Source organism: Hyperolius riggenbachi, chromosome 3, assembly GCF_040937935.1.
Source record: "Hyperolius riggenbachi isolate aHypRig1 chromosome 3, aHypRig1.pri, whole genome shotgun sequence".
NCBI lineage: Eukaryota > Metazoa > Chordata > Amphibia > Anura > Hyperoliidae > Hyperolius > Hyperolius riggenbachi.
In genome coordinates this window covers 341983014-342008130 of record NC_090648.1, presented here as the reverse complement: position 1 = coordinate 342008130, position 25117 = coordinate 341983014, and the positions used below count along the sequence as shown (strand labels likewise).

Here is a 25117-nt window from a genome sequence, read left to right as displayed (position 1 = left end):
ATGAAGGGGAATTAGACAGGCTCTTCTCTCTAAAAACACACAGGGTGCATTTCTCTCATTTTTTTTTTTTTTTTTTTCTTTTTCCTTCCTTGTGGCCTGTGCAAGAGTCCAGGTCCACTTTAAGTTCCAGATGCCGGATATTAAAGCTGATATGCTGATATAGGTGATGGGGTTTGCCTATAATATAGCTGAGCTCCAGATAACGGTTAGGCCCCATTCACACTGCACGCATTCCCATCCATGTTTAGGGAACGCGTGCAGGAGGCAGATACGCACGCATCAGACAGTGCATAGACTGCACTGTCTGATGTTCCCACTGCGTGCGGTACAAGAACGCATGCTGCAGGCATTTTTTGCAGAAACGCCCGGCTGACCCATTTACTTCAGTGAATGTGATCAGCCATGCAACGCATAGAATCGCGGATGGCGTGCGTTCGTATGTGTTGCGTTCCGACGCACGGCCATCCGCGCTTCATAATGTGAATGTGGCCTTACAGTGTCAGGGCTTTTGGTATTGGCACCGGGGGCTCTGCGTGGGGAAAAAAGTTAATCCACATATTTGGGCATTCCTGTGAAGGTTTGTGGAGAGGAAGTCTTCTCAGGCTTATTCCTCTTGATGAGAAGTAATCACCAGAGATGAGCTTAAAGGGGTTCTGTGGGGGGGTGTTATAGATAAAAACAGACACTTACCTGGGGCTTCTATCAGCCCCCTGTAGCTGTAATGTCTCACGCTGTCGTCCTCCGATCCGCCGTTCTCTGCCTCCGGGCGTGCGCCTGCAAGTCCAGCGCACGTCATCGGAAGTTTACTGCGCAGGCACAGTACAAGAAAACTTTGTACTGTGCCTGCGCAGTAAGCTACCGATGACGCGAGCGGAGCGTGCATTATTCGTCTTGTTAGACGAATAATTGCCTGGTACCGGAGGTGGGAACGTCTGAGGGGGACCATTAGAAGTCCCAGATAAGTTCAACTTTTTTTTTTCTCTCCCCCTGACCCCCCCTTGTAGTACGCCTTCAAATTTCAGCTTCCTATACAAATTAACACTGACTGTAAACTGAACTTATCAAACTCAGTGGCGGCTGATTAATTAGCTGGCTATTTTTTATGTGGAAAGTTGGAATTGAAGCTCCCAACAGTAGTTTCATTTAGACCTTAAAGCGGACCCAAACTAAACATTTTTTAAAATTAAAAATATTTAGTTGCACCCCTCTGACACATACAAAGATAAATTAACACTCCTTCAAGCCTATAAGCATTTCAGTGCATGCTTTTCTCTTTTCATAACTAGGATTATACTGGGGGCAGCCATTAGCAATTCCTCCATTGTCGGACACCACCTACTCCACCAGTTTGCCGGATTTTTTCCCGGCAATTTGAAAGGAAGGGAGGGGTTTCTCCAATACATGTCAAATATTTTATATTTGTCATCATGCAGCTGAAAAAAGGCTGCTATTTATTATTATAATTTAGAAAACAGATTTTATTTCTGAAATCTTGTATTTTTAATTTGGGTCCACTTTAAAGAGACTCCGTAACAAAAATTTCATCCGGTTTTCTTCCATCCTACAAGTTCCAAAATCTATTCTAATGTGCTCTGGCTTACTGCAGCACGTTCTACTATCACCATCTCTGTAATAAATCAACATATCTCTCTCTTGTCAGACTTGTCAGCCTGTGTCTGGAAGGCTGCCAAGTTCTTCAGTGTTGTGGTTCTGTGATGCATCTCCCCCCTCTAGGCCCCTCTCTGCACACTGCCTGTGTGTTATTTAGATTAGTGCAGCTTCTCTCTGCTCTATTATCTTTTACAAGCTGGATAAATCCTCCTCTGAGCTGGCTGGGCTTTCACATACTGAGGCATTACATACAGGCAGAGCTGTCTGCACTCTGCAGGAAGAAACAGCCTGACACTTCAGTGGAAGATAGCTGCAGGGGGGGAGAAACACACAAATGATCTCTTGAGATTAAAGAGGAAGGCTGTATACAGCCTGCTTGTGTATGGATGTATTTTCTATGTGTGGACATACTGTACATCAACCTACTTCCTGTTTTGGTGGCCATTTTGTTTGTTTATAAACAAACTTTTTAAAACGGTTTTTAACCACTTTTAATGCGGCGGGGAGAAGCGAAATTGTGACAGAGGGTAATAGATGTCCCCTAACGCACTGGTATGTTTACTTTTGTGCGATTTTAACAATACAGATTCTCTTTAAGTAGGTATTAATTAATATTGTATATTTGCACAGTCCATAGGCCTGTCACTAACTGTCCCTCAAGGAGCTCACAATGTAACTCCTACCATAGTCAGTCTTGTGTCCCTTTTGTAGACTTACGCCATTTTTTTAGGGGTAAACCAAGTAACTATTTTTTGGTATGTTTGAAGAAACAATGGGAGAACAAACTACTTGTAGTTGCAGATAGTGTCATGATGCAGATTTCAACTAGGGATTTTAGTGCTACAAGGAGAGTGTGCTATATACTCTGCTACTATGTTCAGACCTGCTCTGTTTAGAGGTACTGGGAGTCAGAAGTAGATCACAAGGCACCAAACAACTGCAGGATCTAATAACAATTTAAAGGTAATGGCCTGTCACAAATGACATCCCCAAAGTTGGGTTTGGAATGTGGTGGAGATATTAAAAAGTGAGCCTCTTTGAGGGACATTGAGTAATTGATCAATAAATACTGTAAAGCACTATGTGATGTGTCAGGTTTATATCAATAAAATAAAACTCCTACCTGTGTTCTTGGAATGACTCTTTAAATCCAGTAACACCTTTGCTATCGCTACTCCTGTGCTTAATGAGCTGTATATCCAGTGTAAATCTGGTGTCCTGTTCCAGCCTATCCTGTTTCCTTTGTATTGCTCACAGAATAGCAGAGCTCCTTTTACTTTCTGTAATCTTACACTTTGTTGACAGCGATTTCTTTTCACAGGCTCCAGCTTGGGCTTTACTGCTTTGTGCGATTGGCCTGTTTGTTTACCAGTCATTGGATGCTGTTGATGGAAAGCAAGCCCGGAGAACAAACAGCAGCTCCCCATTAGGAGAGCTATTTGACCACGGATGCGATTCTATATCTATAGGTAATATGCTTCTGCAGTGGTTTTGTCATCTGGCGGCATCTTTCTTTTCACAAGTTAATGAAAACTGCATGTTTTATTACATCACTAAACACTATCTACAGCAAGAAAAAAGTACAATCAATAGTAACACTTATATATTGACTAAACATTGGCAAAATAAAGAATGTATCCATATCCCTTTGTTTTTTTTTTTGTTTTTTTTAATGAAACCTGTATTGAAATCTGTATGGAAGCTGCCATCGTTATTTCCTTTTAAAATACTACGGTTGCACTGATCTGCCCTTAATTTTAAGTTAAGGATACAGAACAAGTATGTATATTAGTTATTCTTACTTATGTCTTACTTTGGCTGTGTACTTGTTGCAGATATGTCACTCAGGCTTTGTTCACAGTGCTCAGTTGCATTGCAGAAAAATCCTGCATGTTAACTCACTGCCCGTTTAATTCTATGGGCCTGTTTACAGTAACGCGTTGTTACAGACCACGTTATTGTAACTTGCTGCATGCAGACTTTGTGATAGTCTGTGCAGTCTCCATTACAGTTCACACTGATTATAAGGCAGGTGTTATGCTACAGACTGCTGTGAACCTAGCCTGAACCTACACATCAGTATGACACATAGGATACGAACATTTTTTTAAAAGCTTATAACCATTAAAAAAAACTTTTTTGCCAAGGTTCTTCATCACATTTTCAGTGTAGCATACTGGAGGGCAACTGAATATGAGATCAGAAGAAGCCACCTTTTGGGAAGAGTAGCACTCTACACACAGTGATGCCCCACCAGATTTATAATGCATTTGATACACATACCCAGGCGCCCACAATTCTATCTGGCAACTCCGGGCACCCAAATGTACTAATTTGCTTTAAATCGTGCCCATTACAAAAACTGCAATTTGCTTCAAAGGCGGTAAATTTCGGCGCCCGAGAGCAGGCGCTGAGGCATGATTTGCGGCAATGAAGGTAAATTTTTCCAGTAACCTCCAGGACAGGTCCACCATGAGACTACATAGGCTCCTCCCAGGAACAGGAAACGTCCAATTGAGTACTCTATAAATTTTATCAGACACCCTCACTCGCCAGTTGACGTTTCCTGTTCCAGGGAACAAGAGTGCTCTATGTCGCTCGCCGGTCTGTCAGGCCAGGTGTGCCAGGGACTGGGTTGGCGGCGTATGGTGGACCTGCCTGGAGAGGAGTTTGGATCCGGTTGGAGGAGCTGATTTCTTCTTACCTCCTCCAGAGACTGTCTCGGCTACCCTGGATGAGGTGGATCCGGGCACAGCATGCGGCGTCTGTGACTCCCCGCGTGGCGGAGGCCGTTGGTCGCGCCGGAAGTGACGGAGTGAGTGGTCCTGAGCCTCCGGAGGGTTGGCTGGATGTTGCCCACAATGGCGGCGCCCGGACGTTGGACTTCCGCCCTTACGTGACGTCACTTCCGGTCGCGAGGGTGAAGAGACGCCGGAAACCCGCATAGCTCGGCATTTCGTTTGGAGAGCGGAGCGGGATGGACGCTAAGCAGGAACCGGGAAAGGTGAGATTGGCGGAGGCTTGGTGACCTTTATGGTATGAGCCATACGCTAGTACGCCGCATCTATGCTGAGGTCTGTTTATATACAGAGTGTATACATAGCACTATCAGTATAGCAGTATACGCGGGTTGTCTGCTTAGCGTCTTTTCTGAGGTCTGTTCATTGACATATTATTAGTTATTATGTATCTGGCAGATGTCTGAATTCCGTGATTATATTTGATTGCAATTATTTTATAAGCATGGATTCTGCTATTCGCATATTATAGTCTGCTGTGGGGTATTTTTACAGATGTTGTTATATACAGATTAGTATTGTATATTCTGTCTGGAAGTACTAAATAGATTGATGGAGATCTTTTAGTCTATCTATTATGTATAGTTAGTACATATTCTAACTACACAATCATGGATGCCTTGTCTAGGTGATGGCTGTATTATCACTATTAGAGGTATATGCACCTGGGTGTCCTTCTTCTGTAGAAGACTTTAGGTGACACTGTGTTTTTTTATATGTTTTATTGTAGGGCACAGAAGCTACTGACCCTTCAAGGCCAAGAAGGCGGTGCCCGCTCTGTGACACAAAGCTTGCCCATAATTATGCCAGACAGTTTTGTCAACCTTGCCTAGTGAAGTTAGTTCAGGAACAGTCAGGCACATTACAGGAAGAAATCAGATCAGTGATGAAACAAGAGATGACAGATACGATTAAATCCTTGAAGGAGGCTCTATCAGAGGCTGTGAATCCGGCAGTGGAAGTAGTTACAGCATCAGCTGGCACAGCGGCTGGTACAGCACCTGAGCATAGTTCTGATCCGATACAGCCAGAACAACCGGGTAAACATAAAAGTAAATCAAATAAAAGAAGAGTGATCTCTTCATCAGAAGAGGAAGCTATGGAAGAGGATGAGGATAATGAAGGAGATGATGATGAGTCTGATGCATCCTCAGTAAGGAGTGTGGAAAGTCAGTCGGATCTTAAGAAGGTTTCTAGATTCAGATTTCCAGCGGATGAGACGGATGAACTCATTTTAGCTATTAATAACACTCTTAAAATAGAACCCAAAAAGACGGAAGAAATATCAATTCATGATAAATTATATCAGGGAATGGAGCCATCAGAACCACTGACATTCCCTGTTCACAAATCCACTAAGAATACTATAATGAGTCAATGGAAATTTCCGGATAGGAAATTATTCATGTCCAAAGGGTTTGTTAAAAGATTTCCATTTTCAGAGGGGGATATAAAGACATGGGATCGATGCCCCAGATTAGATGCAGCTTTCTCACAAGTGAATAAGGACAACGAGTTAGCATTTGAGGATCTGGGATACCTCAAGGACCCACAAGATAAGAGAGTCGAATTTGCTTTAAAGAAGGCCTGGTCTTCAGCTGGAGCTAACTTTAGACCTGCGGCAGCTACGACTTGTGTTTCAAGAGTATTAGCCCTTTGGGTAAAGAAGGTTCAGGAAAATGTCGAGAGAGGGGCATCTAAAAAAGAAATTTTAGAATCATTAGAGGTTGTAGCCAAGGCTACAGATTATATTACGGATGCTGCAGCAGAAAATATTAGAGTAAATGCTAGAACAAGTGCATTAATTAATACGGCCAGACGTAATCTCTGGATAAAAAACTGGGATGGAAGTCAGGCCTCCAAAGCTAGGGTGTGTAATATACCTTTTGATGGAGAACTGCTGTTCGGAGCCCAGCTGGATGAAATATTGGAGAGAACTTCCGATAGGAAGAAAGGTTTTCCGAAGAAAAAGAAGTTTATTCAGAACAAAAGATTTTTCAGGAGAAACAGGCAGGATAATAGGGATAAGTTTCAACAGAGAAAGAAACCCTGGGCCATTAATAAGGAAGAAGCGAGAAGGAATTTTCTTTTTCGTAACGCAGACAATAAAGAAAAGAAGTGACGCCAAAGGAAGAGTTGGGGGTCGGCTAATGCAGTACTATTCCCAATGGTCAAAAATAACAAAAAACGATTTCATTCTCAATCTGGTAAGACAGGGATACAAAATTCAGTTTCAATCATTTCCAAGAAAAAGATTTGTGGCGACTCCTCTTCCAAGAGACAAGGAAAGGAGATTCGCGTTGGTAAACAGCATAGAGAATATGGTGAAGGAAGAGGTAGTGGTCCCTGTTCCAAAGAGTCAGGAACACAAAGGATTTTACTCGACGATTTTCCTGGTAAGAAAACCGACGGGGAAGTTCAGGTTAATACTCAATCTAAAGCCTTTAAATCCCTTTGTATCTTATCTAAGATTCAGGATGGAATCGATTTTTTTCTGTAAGAAACTTACTGACCCCAGGATGTGTAATGACAAATATCGACTTAAGGGATGCATACTGGCACATCCCAGTAAGAGACTCGTCCCAGAAATTCCTAAGATTTGCGGTAAAGAAAAAGAAACTAGTTCAGCACTTTCAATTCAAGGTCCTACCGTTTGGAATATCGTCAGCTCCCCGAATATTTTCAAAAGTAATGGGAGAGGTGATAAAAGACTTTCACACAAAGGGGATTCTAGTTATCCCTTATCTGGACGACCTTCTGATTGTGGCAGAGTCGAACAAACAGGCAGAGGATCACACAGAGACGGTTCTAGAGCAGTTACAGAATCTGGGATGGATCATAAACTGGGACAAGTCAGTTCTTCAACCAACATCAAGAATACAATTTCTAGGAGTCTTGATAGACTCACAGACACAGAGACTTTATCTGACGGAAGAAAAAGTATTAAAGACAAAAAGAATTATAGTAGATTGCAAGGCAGATCCAACCATGTCAATAAGAGAAATCATGAAGGTATTAGGATTTCTAACATCAACTTCTCCAGCTGTTCAGTGGGCTCTAATGCACACGAGAAACCTACAGTTCTGGATGATGGAGAACTGGAGCAAGAAACAGGAGGATCTGGAGAAGACATTAACGTTACCGGAACTAGTTCTAAAGTCACTAGAATGGTGGTTGACAGAGAAGGTCCTCACAGAGGGAAGATTATGGAGTTATCCCACACAGAAGGTGGTGACTACAGATGCAAGCCTACTAGGATGGGGTGCACATTTAGAGGGAAGAATTCTTCAGGGTCTTTGGACAAGAACAGTAAGAAACCAGTCCTCAAATTACAGGGAACTAAGAGCAATAAAAGAATCTCTGATGCAGTCATTACATCTATTAAGGGGACAGCATGTTCAGATCAGGACAGACAATACCACAGCGGTGGCATACATAAATCGTCAGGGAGGAACGAGATCAAAAAAGCTTCTAGAGCTCTCGATGGAAATATTGATGTTAGCAGAAGAGAATCTCCTATCGTTATCAGCAATTCATCTAAAGGGATCTTTGAACAACATGGCGGATTTTCTAAGCAGACACAGACTATCGGATACAGAGTTGGAGATATCAAACAGGATATTCAGAGTATTAGTCAGGAAGTGGGGTCGTCCTCAAATAGACCTATTCGCGAACAGACAAAACACAAAATGCAAAAGATTTTTTTCACTAAATCCCAGAGAGGGGGCAGAGGCAGTGGATGCACTGAGCCAGAAATGGGTATTCAACAAGGCGTATGCATTTCCTCCGATTCAGTTAATACCTCGGGTGTTACAGAAGTTGATACAGTCAAGGACTACGGTGATCATGATAACACCAGACTGGCCAAGAAGAAGTTGGTATCCAATACTTCTAAAGATGAGATTGGACGGTCCATGGAGGATTCCACAAAAGGAATCAGTGATCTTGAAGTCAAGAAGAGGCCCAGGTTGCATTCCAAATCTAAACCTGTCCGCTTGGCTTCTGAGAGGTCTCCTCTGAGAAAGAGGGGTCTTTCAGAGAGAGTAATTACGACAATATTAGACTGTAGAAAGAATATAACTCGTAAGATATATCTAAAATATTGGAAGACGTTCAATATGTGGCAGAAACAGTCAGGGTTTTCAGGTGATACTATTCCTATGGTTTTGGAATTTCTGCAGATGGAATGGAAAAGAACTTAGCCCTTAGTACTATGAAGGTCCAGGTGGCGGCATTGTCAACATTTTTAGATGTTAAGTTAGCAGAGGATCCTCTTATCATTCAATTTTTTAGATCTATAGAGAGGAAGAGACCATTGATTGTTAGGAAGATCCCTACCTGGGATTTATCCTTAGTCTTGGGGGTGTTGAAGAAAGAGCCCTTTGAACCATTGTCAGATATATCATTGAAGTTATTAACAATGAAAACGATGCTATTAAGAGTAATTACGTCAGCCAGAAGAGTAAGTGAGATGGAAGCTTTATGTTGCGATGAACCATTCTGCACTATCTACAATGATAAGGTGATTCTGAAGACATGTGAAGAATTTCTACCGAAAGTATCTACGAGGTTTCACAGATCTCAGGAGATTACGTTACCTTCTTATAATACAGAACCATCATTGGATGTCAGAAGATGTTTGATAAATTATTTAGAAGCAGTAGCAGATATTAGAAGGTCTAGAGCTTTATTTATAAATACTATAGGGGCCTCTAAGGGCATGAAGATGTCTGAAAGAACAATAGCAAAGTGGATAAGATTATGTATAGAGGAGGCTTATAAGTTGACAGGGTCAAACTTATCAGGGGTTGTAAGAGCCCATTCTACTAGGGCAACAGCCACGTCATGGGCCTGCAGAGCGGGCGCTACACCAGAGGAAATCTGTAGAGCAGCTACGTGGTCAAGCCTTGGCACCTTCTCAAGACATTACAGGGTGAATCTGATGTCTGCAAGACAGCAATCTTTTGGAAGAAAAGTTCTGCAGGCAGCTAACCCACCCTAAATGGTAAGATTCTTGCCCATCTTCTCATGGTGGACCTGTCCTGGAGGTTACTGGAAAAACCCTATGTTAGTTACCTGGTAACTTCATTTTTAGTAACCTCCAGGACAGGTCCGTAACCCACCCTACTTAAGGGATATATATATATATATATTTATATTAATGATAATAATATGAATGACACCCTTGGTGTTACCTAAAGAACAGTTCTTGTGTTATACTGGCAAGTGAGGGTGTCTGATAAAATTTATAGAGTACTCAATTGGACGTTTCCTGTTCCTGGGAGGAGCCTATGTCGTCTCATGGTGGACCTGTCCTGGAGGTTACTAAAAATGAAGTTACCAGGTAACTAACATAGGGTTTCAGTGCCCAATAGCGTGTGCCACCATGCGCCCAAATTTCCCTTTGCCGCAAATCGCACTTTTTAAAAAATACGCCTATAGTGGTGGGTCCTGCACCCTGATTCCAGATGTGGCATTATTTTTGTATTAATAATTTACTGTGAAGCTGTATATTTCACAATCATACTAAATCCTTAGGCATGCTAAGAGCAAGAGATCTTTGACAGAAGTTTCACTTTTTGTTGTGTGTTGCCAGCAAACAGGTGTGCTGACGGCTGTGTACATAACAGATGTTGTTTTTTTTTCCTGTGTAGTGTTTGTGGCACTGGGGACGGTTGTTGCAGTACGGCTTGGAACAATGCCCAGCTGGATGTTTTTCTGTTGCTTCATCAGCATGTTCATGTTCTTTTGTGCTCAGTGGCAGGCCTATGTGTCGGGTACACTGAGGTTTGGAATGTAAGTTGTTTGTCTTGTATTATGTACATTTCACCTTTGTATACAATGCCTATTGTATTTCCAGTAAGTTAATACTAAATATAGTTTTTATGTGCACTAGGAATAATACTTGGCGTAAAAGATCCATCCAGGCACATTAAAAAAACAAAACTCACTTACCTGGGGCTTCCTCCAGCCCCTGGCAGCCTTCCTGTGCCCTCGCCACAGCTCTGTTGTCCTCTGCTGCAGAAGCTGACCTCGCCAGGTCGGCTTCCTGTGTGCTCCACCGCATGGGTCACGTAGTCCGGCCGACGTCATCAGGATTGTACTGCGCAGGTGCAGAACTGCTGGGCATGCGCAGTACAATCCTGATGACATCGGCCAGACCACGTGACCCACGCAGTGGAACGCACAAGAAGCCCACCAGGAAGCCGACCTGGCAAAGTTGGCTTTTGCAGTGGAGGACACCAGGAGCCACCGGAGCTGCGGTGAGGGCACAGGACGGCTGCCAAGGGCTGGAGAAAGCCCCAGGTAAGTGGGTTTTGTTTTTTTTTAATATGCCTGGACCTTCCCTTTAAGGCCAGTACTGGTGAGACAAAAAAGGACACACGAACATCGGGAGCCCGTTCTGGTGTAATATCGTCTGGTAGAGCGAATACAAAGCAAATGTGAAAGTATACTCCCAAAGATGGGTTTCTCCCTGAGGCAACCACTTGCATGGGCATGTAGGGAAAAGCTGTACCCACTCAGCCTTTCAGAAGAGATTTCAGTTGCGACTCTAAAAATTATATTCAACCCGCAAACCCTGCGCGGCGAATACCCTACAAGCGTAGGGTGCAAAAAGATCGACTGGAACAAGTGTGGGAGGCGCCCAAATAGTGAGAGAGGTGGCAAGGTATATTTTTATAGATAAAAAGGTGACTCACAAGGAGTTTAGGAAAAAGAGATTCCAATGTATTTATATACATTAAGCACAGTGACAATGCCTTTCTCGGCATTGTCGGCATATAGATATATTATGATCAAAGAGATGCAAATACTTCCGAGTTAATGCAGGTTTATATACATTTTATGCAAATATATACAGCTTGAAAATGGCCCAATCAAGTCCCACCCAGGTTTAAATTGATTGGTCCATTTTCAAGCTGCATATATTTGCATAAAAAAGTACATACTTTTGCATAAACTCATAAAAATGTGCATACCATTGATCATCCCTAGTGTGTGTATCTAATGTGTGTGTTGTACATTTGTCCCAAAGTAAAATGTTTTTACAAAGCACTCCCTGGAAAGGACTTATACAAATATACCATCCAGCCTATGTCCTCACTGCACACTCTTCTGTAAGTTGGCCACTGCCATTGCTGTTCAGGGAGGGCTTTTGAAAGTAAAGTCTGAGAATCCTCCATGAGTAGACAAGGACAAATAGATCGACTAGTCAAAATCCTGCGGGTGCCAGAAGCTTTGGGGCTGTCAAATTAATACAAAAAAAATGTAATGTACAGTGCATTTTACTCTGGGACATTGTACATCTTATCAGGGCTGTGGAGTTGGTACAAAAATCATTCATTCTACTCCGGATCCCTCAGTTCATGAAACCACCGACTTCAGGTACCCAAAATTACTCCACAGCCTTTGCAGGGCTATGGAGTGGGTACAAAAATAATCTGACTCCCATATCCTCAGTTTATAAAAAATAAATAAAAAATCCTCACAATGATGATGCTGCATCACACAACCAATCAGGTAATCACAATTGTATATACCTCTCAACAACCTTGCCTGTCATATGACCCAGATGAGGGTAGCAATTCCTATTCTCTAATAGCAGACAGTAAGTCCAAATTTGCTGGATCACTTATGATGCCTGCAGAACTATGGCAATGCCCTTAGTAAATCAGGCCCATAATATATGTGATGGATGCTTATAAAACATGAACAATCTCATCAGGTCAGCTTAGCACTGCTTAACATATTTTTTTTTTTCATTTTAGGATTGATGTCACAGAGCTTCAGCTTTCTGTAGTTGCTGTGTTTTTGTTGTCTGCATTTTTTGGCTCTACATTCTGGGACATCCAGGTAATGCAATAATCTTGTATCTTTTATATGAATAATAGTAAATGAAAAGGGAATTTAAATGGAGGAGTATAAGTCAAGGAATCTGAGAACAGTCTACATACGATAGCAATAAGAAGTATGTGAACCCTATGGAATTATGGATTTCTGCACAAATTGGTCATAAAATGTGATCTTCCTCTACGCCACAACAATAGACAATCACAGTCTGCTTAAACTAATACAACACAAATAATTAAATGTTTCCATGTTTTTATTGAACACACCATGTAAACATTCACAGTGCAGGTGGAAAAAGTATGTGAAACCCTAGAAAATGTGAGTTGGCTTTTATGCTACAAATCCTTAAAGGGAACCTAAACTGAGAAGGATATGGATTTTTCCTTTTAAAATGATGCCAGTTGCCTGAATCGCCTGCTGATCCTGTGTCTCTAATACTTTTAGCCACAGCCCCTGAACAAGCATGCAGATCAGGTGCTCTGACTGAAGTCAGACTGGATTAGCTGCATGCTTGTTTCAGGGTGTGATTCAGCCACAGAGATCAGCTGGACTGCCAGGCAACTGGTATTGTTTAACAGGAAACATCCATATCACTCTCAGTTAAGGTTCCCTTTAAGCAACCTAATGTTTCTCTTGGATTGAGCAGAAATGGTACATGCTAGGCTAGCTTCAGTTAGTAGTGTTGGTGGTACAGCGGTTAAGGTACTTGCCCACCACACAGTGAGACCTGGGTTCAATTCCCAGCCACGGTATGTAAGCTGGCTTTTGAAATACTATAATTCTCTGGCAGATGAGACCCTTCTACCTGAGGTAGGGAGGAGGGAGGAGGGAGGAAGGGAGGAAAGAAGGGAGGAGGGCAGAGTAGGCCTGTAATTGAAAATTTACCTTAAAATAGGGGTTTATGTGAACTCTAGATTTTTGCCTGGGACTTTTGATGTGTATTTCACTCAATCATGTCTGCCTCCAGGTATTCAATCCCTTGAAACATGTTTTCTATCATTTTTCCAGCCGGTAGAATTTTTTCTATTTTTCAAAGTTTGAAGTCTATTGCGGTTTGCAAACTTTTTCGCGAACCGAACCTTTCGCGGAGGTTCGCGAACCGAAAATCGGAGGTTCGGCCCATCTCTAGTCAAGAATTACTCCTGACCGTTGTGCACGTCTGATCTGCAACTACAGTAAAACGTTTGAACCTCCTTTTGGCAGCAATAACTTCAACCAATCAGCAATTAAATTCAAGGATTAACATACTTTTTCCACCTGCACTGTGAATGTATACACTGTGTGTTTAATAAAAACATGGAAACATTTTATTATTTGTGTGGTATTCAGGGATGCTCAAAACCGAATTCAGGTAAAACCCGGATAGTAGCTATCCGGATTTCACCCTGCTTATTAGAATAAGCTGTGCGGGGGGGTCAATCTTACCTGTCTGACATCTTCTTCGGTCTGTCCCTTGGCGCCTCCCACGATGCGGTCCAATCCGGCATCACGTGAGGACAAACACTTCCTCCTTCCGGGTTGAAGGAGGAAGTGTATAGTCACGTGACGCCGGATTGGACCGCATCGTGGGAGGCGCCGAGGGACGGACCGAAGAAGACTTTGGACAGGTAAGATTGACCCCCACCTGCCCAGCCCGTACAGCTGATTCTAATTAGCAGGGTGAAATCCGGATAGCTACTATCCGGGTTTTACCCGAATTCGGTTTTGAGCATCCCTGGTGGTATTAGTTTAAGCCAGGCATGGGCAAACTTGGCCCTCCAGCTGTTGAGGAACTACAAGTCCCACAAAGCATTGCAGGAGTCTGACAGCCACAGTCATGAATCATAAAGGCAAATGCATTGTGGGATTTGTAGTTCCTCAACAGCTGGAGGGCCAAGTTTGCCCATGCCTGGTTTAAGCAGACTGTGATTGTCTATTGTCACTTAGATGAAGATCAGATCACATTTTAGGACCAATTTGAGCTGAAATCCATATGATTCCATAGGGTTCACATACTTTTTCTTACTACTGTATAAAATATCATAACCTTATTTACTACATATAGACAAAATTACTTGCAAAATAAAATGTAAAAATACAGAATGGCCATCCCGTGCACACACAGCGCTGCTACACCTATCAACCCCTGTCAGCAAACACAGAGGGTATTGTGCACATAATCTAATCATGAGATGCAATTGAATGACTCAAATACCAGTCCAAATGCTAGATCGTTAAAGCCAGCTGCAACAAATGTCCATGAGATCCAGCCAGAACTACGGCTACCGCTACAGCTAACACAGGCCCACAGCAAGAGTGAGTCACCTCTGCACTTCCCAATAGAAGAGCCCCGTGGGGCTAAAGTGCAGGCTTACTGAGTGTGCCGGCATGGTGGACAGCATGACGGCTGCAAGGAATCCTGCATGATCTTTACATGAATGCTTCCACACTATGTGCATGTTCTCTGATCTATGCAATGTCAACATCAAAACCAGTGCAAGAAAAACTGAACTCAACTGGTGAAAACATGGAGCAGTTGCTATGAGGAACCAATATGAATTCTTGATCTGGGCATCATCCTCACTTTTGTTTGCATTGGATTTGATAAATCTGCCTCATTGATCTCCATGGGTTATTTTCACAGCTCTATGTATACAGATAAAGCATGTGTTTGCCGTCTGTTTAAGATTGCTTGTGCACCTGTATCCAAGTTTGCGTATAGAAATTGCTTTTGTATTACAATATACTGTATACTACAGTTATTGTTTTGCTAAGAAACAGTATGGTTTATTATTGAACAGCTTTGCTAACCTTTCCCCGCTTTACCTAAGCAGATATTTCACATCATTCTGGAGAAACCGCACACAACGGCGCTGCACACAATGGAGAGACTGCTGATGGGAGGGGTAAAGAGGGGGACAAATGCACTTGGACACTGCCATCACTTGAAGATCCAGTGTATCTTTAAGTGACTTCAGAGGACAATTGTACACAAGCTAGATTCAGTCTAGAATACTGACCAGGTTTATTTTTTCATATGACGGTAGAGTTTAAGTAAGTTTGCTGGTAATAGATCGCCCAAATGTCCTGTCAATCGATTTTGAACAAAGATCAACTGGAACTATCAATCAGACAGGAGACTGGGTAGGAGTGGTATGAGATTGGCGGCTTATAGCCTTGCATTGAATAGTACAATTCTGCGCTTCAATCGATTTTCCATCGTTTCCCTGTTGGAATCTATTGAAAATCATTGTGCTGTGTGGTAGGAATAAATTTTGCTCTTATAAGAATCGACCGTCTTGCCACATTGGGTGGCAATCCATAAGTGTATGGCCAGCATTAACCTTAACCACTCCTCCACGCGTTTTTTCTCTTTCTGATTCCTACCTGTCCCCTCTACTGATGATAGCAGCTTAAAGAGGAACTCCAGTGATAATAATATAATAAAAAAAAGTGTTTCATGTTTACAATAATTATGTATAAATGATTTAGTCAGTGTTTGCCCATTGTAAAATCTTTCATCTCCCTGATTTACATTCTGACATTTATCACATGGTGACATCTTTACTGCTGGCGGGTGATATCAGTGGAAGGAGATGCTGCTTGCTTTTTTGGCAGTTGGAAACCGCTGTAAACAGCTGTTGTTTCCCACAATGCAATGAGATTCCCAGACCGGGAACTGTGAGGACCATAGTCCTGACATCACACTGTGGGAGGGGTTTCACCACAATATCAGCCATACAGACTACCCTGATGATCTGTTTGAGAAAAGGAAAAGATTTCTCATGGGAAAGGGGGTATCAGCTACTGATTGGGATGAAGTTCAATTCTTGTTTATGGTTTCTCTTTAATGATGCCTATTCCTACTTTCCCCACTAACATGAACTCTTTCTTGATGCCTCCCCAACACCTAACTGTTTAACTCTGTCCTAATGTCTAAAACTAACATTTGCCATTCTTTCCTATACCTTATTCTTTAATACTAACCCTGCTACCAGCACCCAGCACCATACTCTAAGCAATACTTGCCTTCCATCATTCACCTTGGCTTTAGCATCCCAGGTTTAAATGTGTCACAGACGACTGCCAATAACCCTTTTGGTCACCCAACTGATACATTGGTTCAAATTTCAGAGCAGGGTCCTTCAAGTTCACTTTCTTTGTATTCATGAAATCCAGTTATTTTTAGTATTGAATTATGTTCTCAAACTATGTTACATGCAATGATTTCATAAAATCATTGTCTCCACATAAACCAGAACTTCTCAATAGAAACCCTCAATAGGTTAAAAGTCAAATGTAAAGTTTGATTTTACTTCATGATTTAGTGGGGCATTTATGTCTTCTCTTTTCACTTATTGCTGCCAATGGAAGTAATCTTGCATTTGGAAAGAGTGTTAAAGGTAATGATTTCAATATTATAAATATCATATATCAACTTTTTATGCAATTTGTTGTTTGTACCTATTTTGTTATAAGTCTGATGAAGGTTTTGGTTCATAGAAAATTCCATTTCACATTTAACTGTTGCTTATTTGCTTTAATAATCGCTTTTGACATAAACGTCAAATATTTTTTTCAATCCATGCATAGTAGCTCACATGAACATTCAAAACATCTTGCCTGGCAAGACTGGCTCTTTGCTTTTCTATGGGCCAATTCACACCAACTAGTTCTTAACATTTCCATTTTGTCCACTGCATTTCTAAATGCAAGTCCACAATATACAATGGAAGCCAATGACCACTTCCTGCTATCTTCATTTTTTGCAGTTTGGTATAAATGACTCCACATCACTTCTGCTGACTGAATGGGTTATAGGGCATGGTTATTATAACTGTTTGTTGCAGCATTTCAACTAATATTTTTTCTAGTTTCACTTAGTGTTTTGTATATTTTTCACACTCTGTTTGACATATTACAAGAGGTTAAGGTGGAAGTGATACCCATTTAAATATGTATACATTTAACCCTTTTAAAATATGGCCACACGATCTGGTTCCAAAATGTAAATGTGTCTAAATTACCACTACACAATCTGCATATAAGAATGGCCCTATATCTCTAGCTGGTATTCAACAAGCTGTGCATATAAATGTATTTTAACTCCAGTTCCTAAGGCTAGGTTCACAGTGCTCAGTTGCATTGCAGAAAAATTCTGCATGTCAACTTACTGCCCATAAAATTCTATGGAGCTGTTCACAGTAATGGTTTGCGTTGTTCTAACTTGCTGCATGCAGGCTTTGCATTAAAGTCTATGTCCAGTCTCAGTTGCAGTTCACACACATTTGCATGTGCGTTATGCAACTGACCACTGTGAATCCAAATTGCAGTGTAGCAACACATCATGAGCATCTGGTTTCATTGCTCAAAGTGCAATGGTAGACTCTTAAAGGGACCCTGAACAGGTTGTACAATCAGAATTTGCAGTTACCTGGGGCTTCCTCCAGCCCACCATATCCCGCGAGGTCCTCTGGCGGCCTCCTGGCTCTTCTCCCAGTCCTGCTGGCGGCTCCATTCTGCATCTTTGGCCTAAAGTCGTCTGGTCTGCTTCCCGCCACGGACGATACGCGTCATCACGCTGGCCGGCTACGCATCATCACACGTCCTGCGCAGTTCTCTAAGATTGAACCGCACATGCGCAGGAATATGGGCACTGCCATATGTATTTCCTTTTAACCACTTAACGACCGCCTAACGCCGATAGGCGTTGGCGGGTCGTTAGTGGTTTTGCATGGAAACGGCCGCTTTCCATACTAGTTCACGGAGGGTGTCTCCGTGAACAGTGTGCGAGCCGCCGATTGCGGCTCGCACACGTAATGTAAACACGTGGGGAAGAAATCCCCGCTGTTTACATCATATGGCGCTGCTGCGTAGCAGCGCCATAAGGCAGATCGGCGATCCCCGGCCTCTGATTGGCCGGGGATCGCCGCATTCTGATTCGCCGGCATCTGTTCTAGGCGGCTGCCCATAGCAGGAAGGGGAGGCGCGGAAGGGGACGGAGGCGGAAAATGGCTGCAGAAAGGGGCTTTGAACAGCCCCCCCCCCCCCCCCGCTGAACAAATAGAGCCTGCGGCGATCAGACCCGCCCCCATCAGGACATCCCCCTAGTGGGGAAAAAAGGGGGTAAGTCTGATCACCCAGCCTCATTGCTGATCTGTGCTGTGGGCTGTAGCGCCCACGCTGCACAGATCAGCCAAATCACCCCTGGTCCTTAAGTGGTTAATTAATACCAGTCGCCTGGCCTGCTAATCTCTTTGGCTGCAGTAGTGTCCGAATCACACATCTGAAACAAGCATGCACCCAATTAAGTCTTCAAAAACACCTGATCGGCTTGCTTGTTCAGGGCCTGTGGCCAAAGTATAAAGCTAGGAATACACCATGAGTTTTTCGGCAGATAGATGGCTCGATAGATAATTTCCAACAGTTCCGATCTGATTTTAATCGATTTTCTGATCAATTTTCTAATAGAAGTGAATGGAAATCGATCAGAAAAATGATCAGCAAATCTATCGTAAATTTGCCAAAAATTAATTGTGTATTCCCAGCATTAGAGGCAGATGATAATCAGCAGGACAGCCAGCAACTGGTTTTGCTAGTAAGGAAATAAATATGGCAGCCTTCACATCCCTCTTAGTTCAAGTGTCCTTTAAAAATAGTCCACTTCTAGATACTTCCATGGCCTCAGTGACCTCCACCTGGTCTTTATGCAGTGGGAGGCAAACCATACCAGGCACATGTACCCTTTACTTGTCACAAGTCACCACTCCTTGGGTCATAAGAAATAATGCTTACTCTGTGTCACTTAATGGCACAAATCATGCAGCTTCCAAAAGCATTTTTAAGGATCATGTCGATGCACTTTGAACAATGTAACCAGCTACTCATAATTTGTTGCTGCATACTATTTTGGCACTTAGCAACTAGAATTAACACATCTTTATGCACAGTTAGTTGAATGCCATCTACAGATATTGGGCCATGCTTATATGCAGATCCTAGGCTGTCAATTATTTAACTACATTAACAATTTGGAACTGGATTTTGTGGGAATCCATAGAGATCATAACCTTAGTTTTTTGGAAGGGGGTTATTAGATGATCGTATGGATGCAGTATTGTGTTATTACAGAAAATGTTCTGGGAAGCTGATATCTGACACACTGCAGGCAGGGTACTACCGTCTGTTGTCAGATGCTGACCTACCTCTGCACCAATACAGAGAGGTCAGAGCATAGTCATTTGGGGAGCGGGTGATTGCTCTAATCTTTATCTGCCTTGATAAGGAACCCAGAATGGTTGTCAGTGGTGTCCATTTAGGAAGCAGCCAGCATAGCGAATACTTTTGAGTTGAGGCTAAGTTTATGCAGACTGGAATTTCACCAGTCAGAAGCAGTAAAAGATTATTTTGGATGGTTCAGTGCTAAACTGCATAATTGGCGAAAAAAACCCTAAATCATTAAAAAGTATTAGAACCTCATACAGACAAGAAGTTTTGAATTACAACCTCATACAGAAAATGGGCTTGCCGGTAAATCAGCAGCCCACTTGTTGTTTAACAACGGTGACCTCTGATATTTGGAGGGAGAGACTATCCGCCATCAGTGCTGCCAGGGACTGTAGGCTTTAGATGGCTTTTTAAAAGGTAATTTATCTGTTTCTGCTGCTGTACCATAGAGCAGACAGAATCTGGTATGAAATAAGAGGGAAATGACTTAAAATACAAATTGCATACTGGCTATGCTGATTGATTGGATTGTGTAATTGGAGTATTGAATCTGGAACAAGCGTAAAGGCATGGAGTCAGAGCATCTGATCGGTGTATTTATTTGAGGGAAATTATTACAAAACTAGTAAAAAGGCCCGCCCATTAAAAAGACAAGCGCTAGGTCACAGCCGCTATACCCCCCCCCCCCTCACAATGTGCGCACATGCGTGTCCCGCTTGCTCGTTCCCCACCAGTGTCTGAATTATATGTACGCAGGGAGCTGCTTGCTTGACAGTTGGAAAAAGCTGTTATTTCCCACAATGCAGTGAGAACCTCTGTAAACCACACACGGCAAACTGTCAGATCCGGCCCTGTGTCCTAACTGCCCTGGCTGCGCACATGCTCAATACAAAAAAGCCAGGGACACACAACCATTCAGTTGATGACGCAGAGACACTTGCATGCAGGATAGGATTAAACATAGCATTGCCAAAAACAGCCATATAAATAAGAATCTTCCGAAAAGAAGTCAGCATTGGCACCCTCCAGATCTCCTTCACTTCAGATTTCCTTAGTGTAATAGTTGCATTTGTGTAAAAAAACCAATGATAGATGTTTTTCCCTCTCCTTAGAACAGAATAGGCTGCACATCAGATAGCTAAGTAGCAATTTTGTACAATGATCATTCTTAGATTATTGAATAAACCATTGTGAACAAATGTGTATGTAGCCTCAGTCATCTGATTTGTGTGTGGCACTTTACACCATCTTTGTTGGTTGTTGAATTAGATTATGTACATATGTAATATTTACCATTCTGAGCAATGTGATCTCTGAACAATGTTTAATTTTTGTGTGTTTTTTTTACTTGAAGATTCCTGTGACTGGACTCCCCTTGAAAGTTTTTCCTCTCATGGGCATTATACTGGGAACCATTTATTCCTGTAACAATTACTTTAGAGTTATTCTGAGTGGTGGTGTGGGGAAAAATGGATCTACTGTTGCTGTAAGTAATACATTACTATTTGTAATCCTATACTTGTATACAATTATCCTGCTTAAATAGAACCTGAAGTGTCCTTTAAAGTGCTATTACATTTTCCCTGGATAGCGTATCAAAAGCTCTCCTAAATTGTGTACATAGCAGCTGTGTGCTAGGAGAGTACCATAAAAGCAGTATCCCCCAGCAGAGAATCAGAGGGTGCTGGGGCTGTATGTGCAGGGATGCAAGGAGCAAAATTTGGAATTTGGAACCCTCCTGCACTGCAGTCAGCTCAAATGCTGACTACTGTAAGGTGGGTTAGGAGAGCCTTTGATGAGCTTTTTAGGGCATATTTGATTTATCAATTTAAAATGTTTCAATACATTTTAACCTTTAACTGCTATTTTTATTAAATATGTATTCAAACATTAAATATGGTACATATTATATTGTTAAAAAAAAAGTGCACATACCGTAAGTACCTCAACCTCCTGTATTGAACTTGAGGTAATAAAAGGAAATTAACATGACTGATTAGTTAGAAATAAAAAACCTGCTTTAAAGCAATTTAAAGAAGATGACACAATTATCGCACACTGTGCTTAATCATTGTTAAATGATCCCAGCAGACTGCATTCATTTTGTGATGGACTTGATACATAGTATAAAGAAATAAATATCCCAGGCTATACATACAAAAAAGATGAAATCATAAAACAATCAAAAAGTATTTAAATTGTTAATCCTTGACGGACAAGCTCCTTATTGTTCAGGAAACACTGAGCTGACTGGGCTCTCTTCACAAGGCTGCAGGCAAAGCTAGTGCTAACAATGAACCCTTGTTTAAAAGATATGGTTACTGCCATGTTCATGCCCAGGTGTGGCTGGCATAATCCCTTTGCAGCATGACATTTTAATTTGGAAAATAGTTACATCAGACTAAAGTAAAAAACAATGTAAATGTACAAATAACTGCATGGGTAATCTTTTTTTATTTAACAAATCTTAAGTGTAGTTACTTAAAGCCACTCAGAAGCCATTTATTTATGAATGGTCTGTAGTCTTGCAAAATCGATTTTCTGGAATGCGTTACTGGACTTTACATATACATACTATACTGGCAATTAAATGAATCCGATTTGCTGTTATTTTGGCAAATAAATGTAACAGTGTTGCTGACTGGTTGATTGTATTTGAGGCCTATAATCCTGTTTGTTTTGGTCACAGGGAACAAGTGTCCTAACTCCTGGCCTACATATTGGTCTGGTGCTCACACTGGGATTGATGATATACATAAAATCAACAACAGATTTATTTCTTAGTCATCCAGCTCTTTACACGCTAACCTTTGGGTTTGTAAGTGCCAAGATCACTATCAAGCTTGTGGTAAGTTTTTCCTATTTGTCCAATAATACATTTTATTGTGTTTTTTTAAGACCAAGAACAATGTTCAAGGCTACCACAATCCCATTTATGGTACTTAGTACGTTTAAAACTTGCTAATGTTACTAAATGTGAAATTCTGAAATACATTTTATCTAATAAGATGTTTCTTAGCCTGTGACCAAGTTTATTTTCTATCCCCTGTTGTCTCTGTGGGCAAAGTGCTGACATAGTTTTATCCCACTATCATATGGTGCGAACATACGCACTATTGCTGTCACTTGCAGGATTTGAGACTTAATCCCTTGAAAGACAGTTCAGGGCAGAGTTCTGTACATATGTACAGCTAGGCTACAGGCACAATAGAGTGGGAGAGCTAAGCAGTAGGATGATTCAGTATTCCAGATCTCTTTGAAGTATCTGGGCCACTGCACACATGCAAGATTCCTGGTAGGCCAACCCTTAAGCTTGTGTACGAAGCTGTACTGTAGCTGAATGATCAGAATGAAATTTCAGTTGCGCACCAATAGACAATATCTACTGAACAATGTCATTTTAAACCTCTGATTGGATGAAGGGTTGCACTTTGAGAGTGCATTAATACTTGCAACACATCAGAGTTGATTTACTACGTTTGTAGAAAAGTGGAGAACAATGGTGATCCAGCAAACCGTGAATAGAGGTGTTTTTTTTTTGTTTGTTTTTTTGTCTATTTGGTGTAATGCGTTTGTAGCCCTTACTTAGGAGGCTTTAGTGAATTGGAAAGTGTGCTATGTTGTAGTCTTATCCACTCACCCACAGCAAGAACCTATGTTTAAAGCGGACCCAAACCAAACATTTTTTTAAATTTAAAAATATTTAGTTGCACCACTCTGACACATACAAAGATAAATAAACACTCCTTCAAGCCTATGAGCATTTCAGTGCATGCTTTTCACCCTTCTCTTTTCATAACTACATACAGGTGGAAGCCATTACTTCTGAGCTTAGTAGGTTTTAGATCATGGGTGTGTTTGTCATCAGCTACCCTCCCTCACAGGGGCGTCGTCTATGTGAAATCTCACACAAGCTGAGATCACCTCCTCTGTGACATCATCATTAGCAGCCTGTGTTTTGTTTTTGTTTTTTATCTCCTCCACCAATCTGCCAGATTCTGTCCTGGCAATATGAAAGGAAGGGAGGGGTTCCTCCAATAAATGTAAAATATTTTATATTTGTCATCATGCAGCTGAAAAAAGGCTGCTATTTATTATTATACGTTAGAAAATAGATTTTATTTATGACATCTTGTATTTTTAATTTGGGTACACTTTAAGTATCCAATACAGCCTGGATGTAATATATGAACAAGTTCATGAGACTGGAGTCCCATAAACAATTTACACATATTTAAGCAATGCCTCGATGTTATAATATGTCCCTGATGGGGATGTACATTTTTCAGATTCGTAAATCAATCCCATTGTGTTTTTGGTTCATCACTGCTTCTGTTAGTGTTGTATAGTAGTTGATGCCTCTACACATTGCCATCTTCTTTTGCTCCACTTCCACGTGGCTGTTTAAAGGGAAGGTTCAGGCACGACCTAAAAAAAATAAACATACAAATCCTCTTACCTGGGGCTTCCTCCAGCCTGTGGCAGCCAGGACGTGCCCTCGCCATGGCCCCGCAGGCTCCCGGTCTTCTTCGGTGGCCGACCCAACCTGGCCAGGCCGGCTGCCAGGTCGGGCTTCTTCTGCGCTCCAAAATGCGGCTCACGGGGGCGCGCTGACGTCATCGGACGTCCCCGGGCTGTACTGTGCAGGCGCAGAACTACTGCGCCTGCGCAGTACAGCCCGGAGGACGTTCGATGACGTCAGCGCGCCCCCGTGAGCCGCACGTTGGAGCGCAGAAGACGACCGACCTGGCAGCCGGCCGGGTCGGCCACCGAAGACCGGGAGCCTGCGGGGCCACGCCGAGGGCACGTCCTGGCTGCCACAGGCTGGAGGAAGCCCCAGTTAAGAGGATTTGTATTTTTATTTTTTTTAGGTCGTGCCTGAACCTTCCCTTTAAGAGGTGTGGTGAAATGGGGAAGAGAGAGTAAGCTTTGGCTTGACAATGCACTTTACCTTTTTGGTCTATGGGATACCCAGTGCAGAGCCCTGTCAATAATTACTATATAAAGGGAACATTCTGACAGCAGAACATACTGGTGGTATTTTAACAAGATGTTTGCTTATAATTACTGGACAATTTTGAACAAGGCCGAAACTAACATTTTACCAAACCCATGCCGTTAAAGCATATGCAGTGTACAAGAATGTAAAGTTTTAGACAATTAAAATCTAATATGTAAGAAAAATTGTTGATATGCTTGTGTCTTTCAGACTACAGTATAACACAAAGCGGCATATAATAAATATTATATCAGATGGAATTTGTTGGTTTTTGGCATTCAGTCAGGAACCACTTAATGCATTTATTTCTCTATAACACACACACTCTCTTCACCAAAAGTAGGGGCTTATGAAGTGAATATTGCATCGCAGCAGGGCTGAAGCCAGGTCTTGCCTCCCTCTTTCCTTCAAAGCCAATAGTGCTTCTCCGCAGCCCCTGCAGAGTACTAGTGGCAGCAGAGCGCAGTCATCACTCACCTGTCTGGCTGGCGTGCTCCGTGTCCTTCTGTCTTCATTCTTGCTGCCGCCCATTCTCTGTGTCCTGGCGGCATGTTACTTGAGTACATTCATGGAGAATGGGGGGAGACCTTATGCTGACCCTGCTGTGGCACTCCAGATCTTGTGGGAATGGGTAACTAATGCCAGCACTGCT

The 25117-nt window shown here is 42.1% G+C and overlaps 1 protein-coding gene across 2 annotated transcripts in view; it reads left to right on the top strand.

The window, feature by feature from the left end:
- CHPT1 (choline phosphotransferase 1) overlaps nucleotides 1–25117 on the top strand; it is a 77175-nt gene that overhangs the window by 39738 nt on the left and 12320 nt on the right. Inside the window, exons 2-6 of one of the 2 annotated variants that reach the window (XM_068276967.1) lie at nucleotides 2933–3080; nucleotides 10064–10205; nucleotides 12179–12263; nucleotides 20821–20952; nucleotides 22156–22314. In XM_068276967.1, the coding sequence (XP_068133068.1) occupies nucleotides 2933–3080; nucleotides 10064–10205; nucleotides 12179–12263; nucleotides 20821–20952; nucleotides 22156–22314 (666 nt within the window). The remainder of the gene's footprint in view (nucleotides 1–2932; nucleotides 3081–10063; nucleotides 10206–12178; nucleotides 12264–20820; nucleotides 20953–22155; nucleotides 22315–25117) is intronic. The other variant, XM_068276968.1, reaches the window with a different exon arrangement.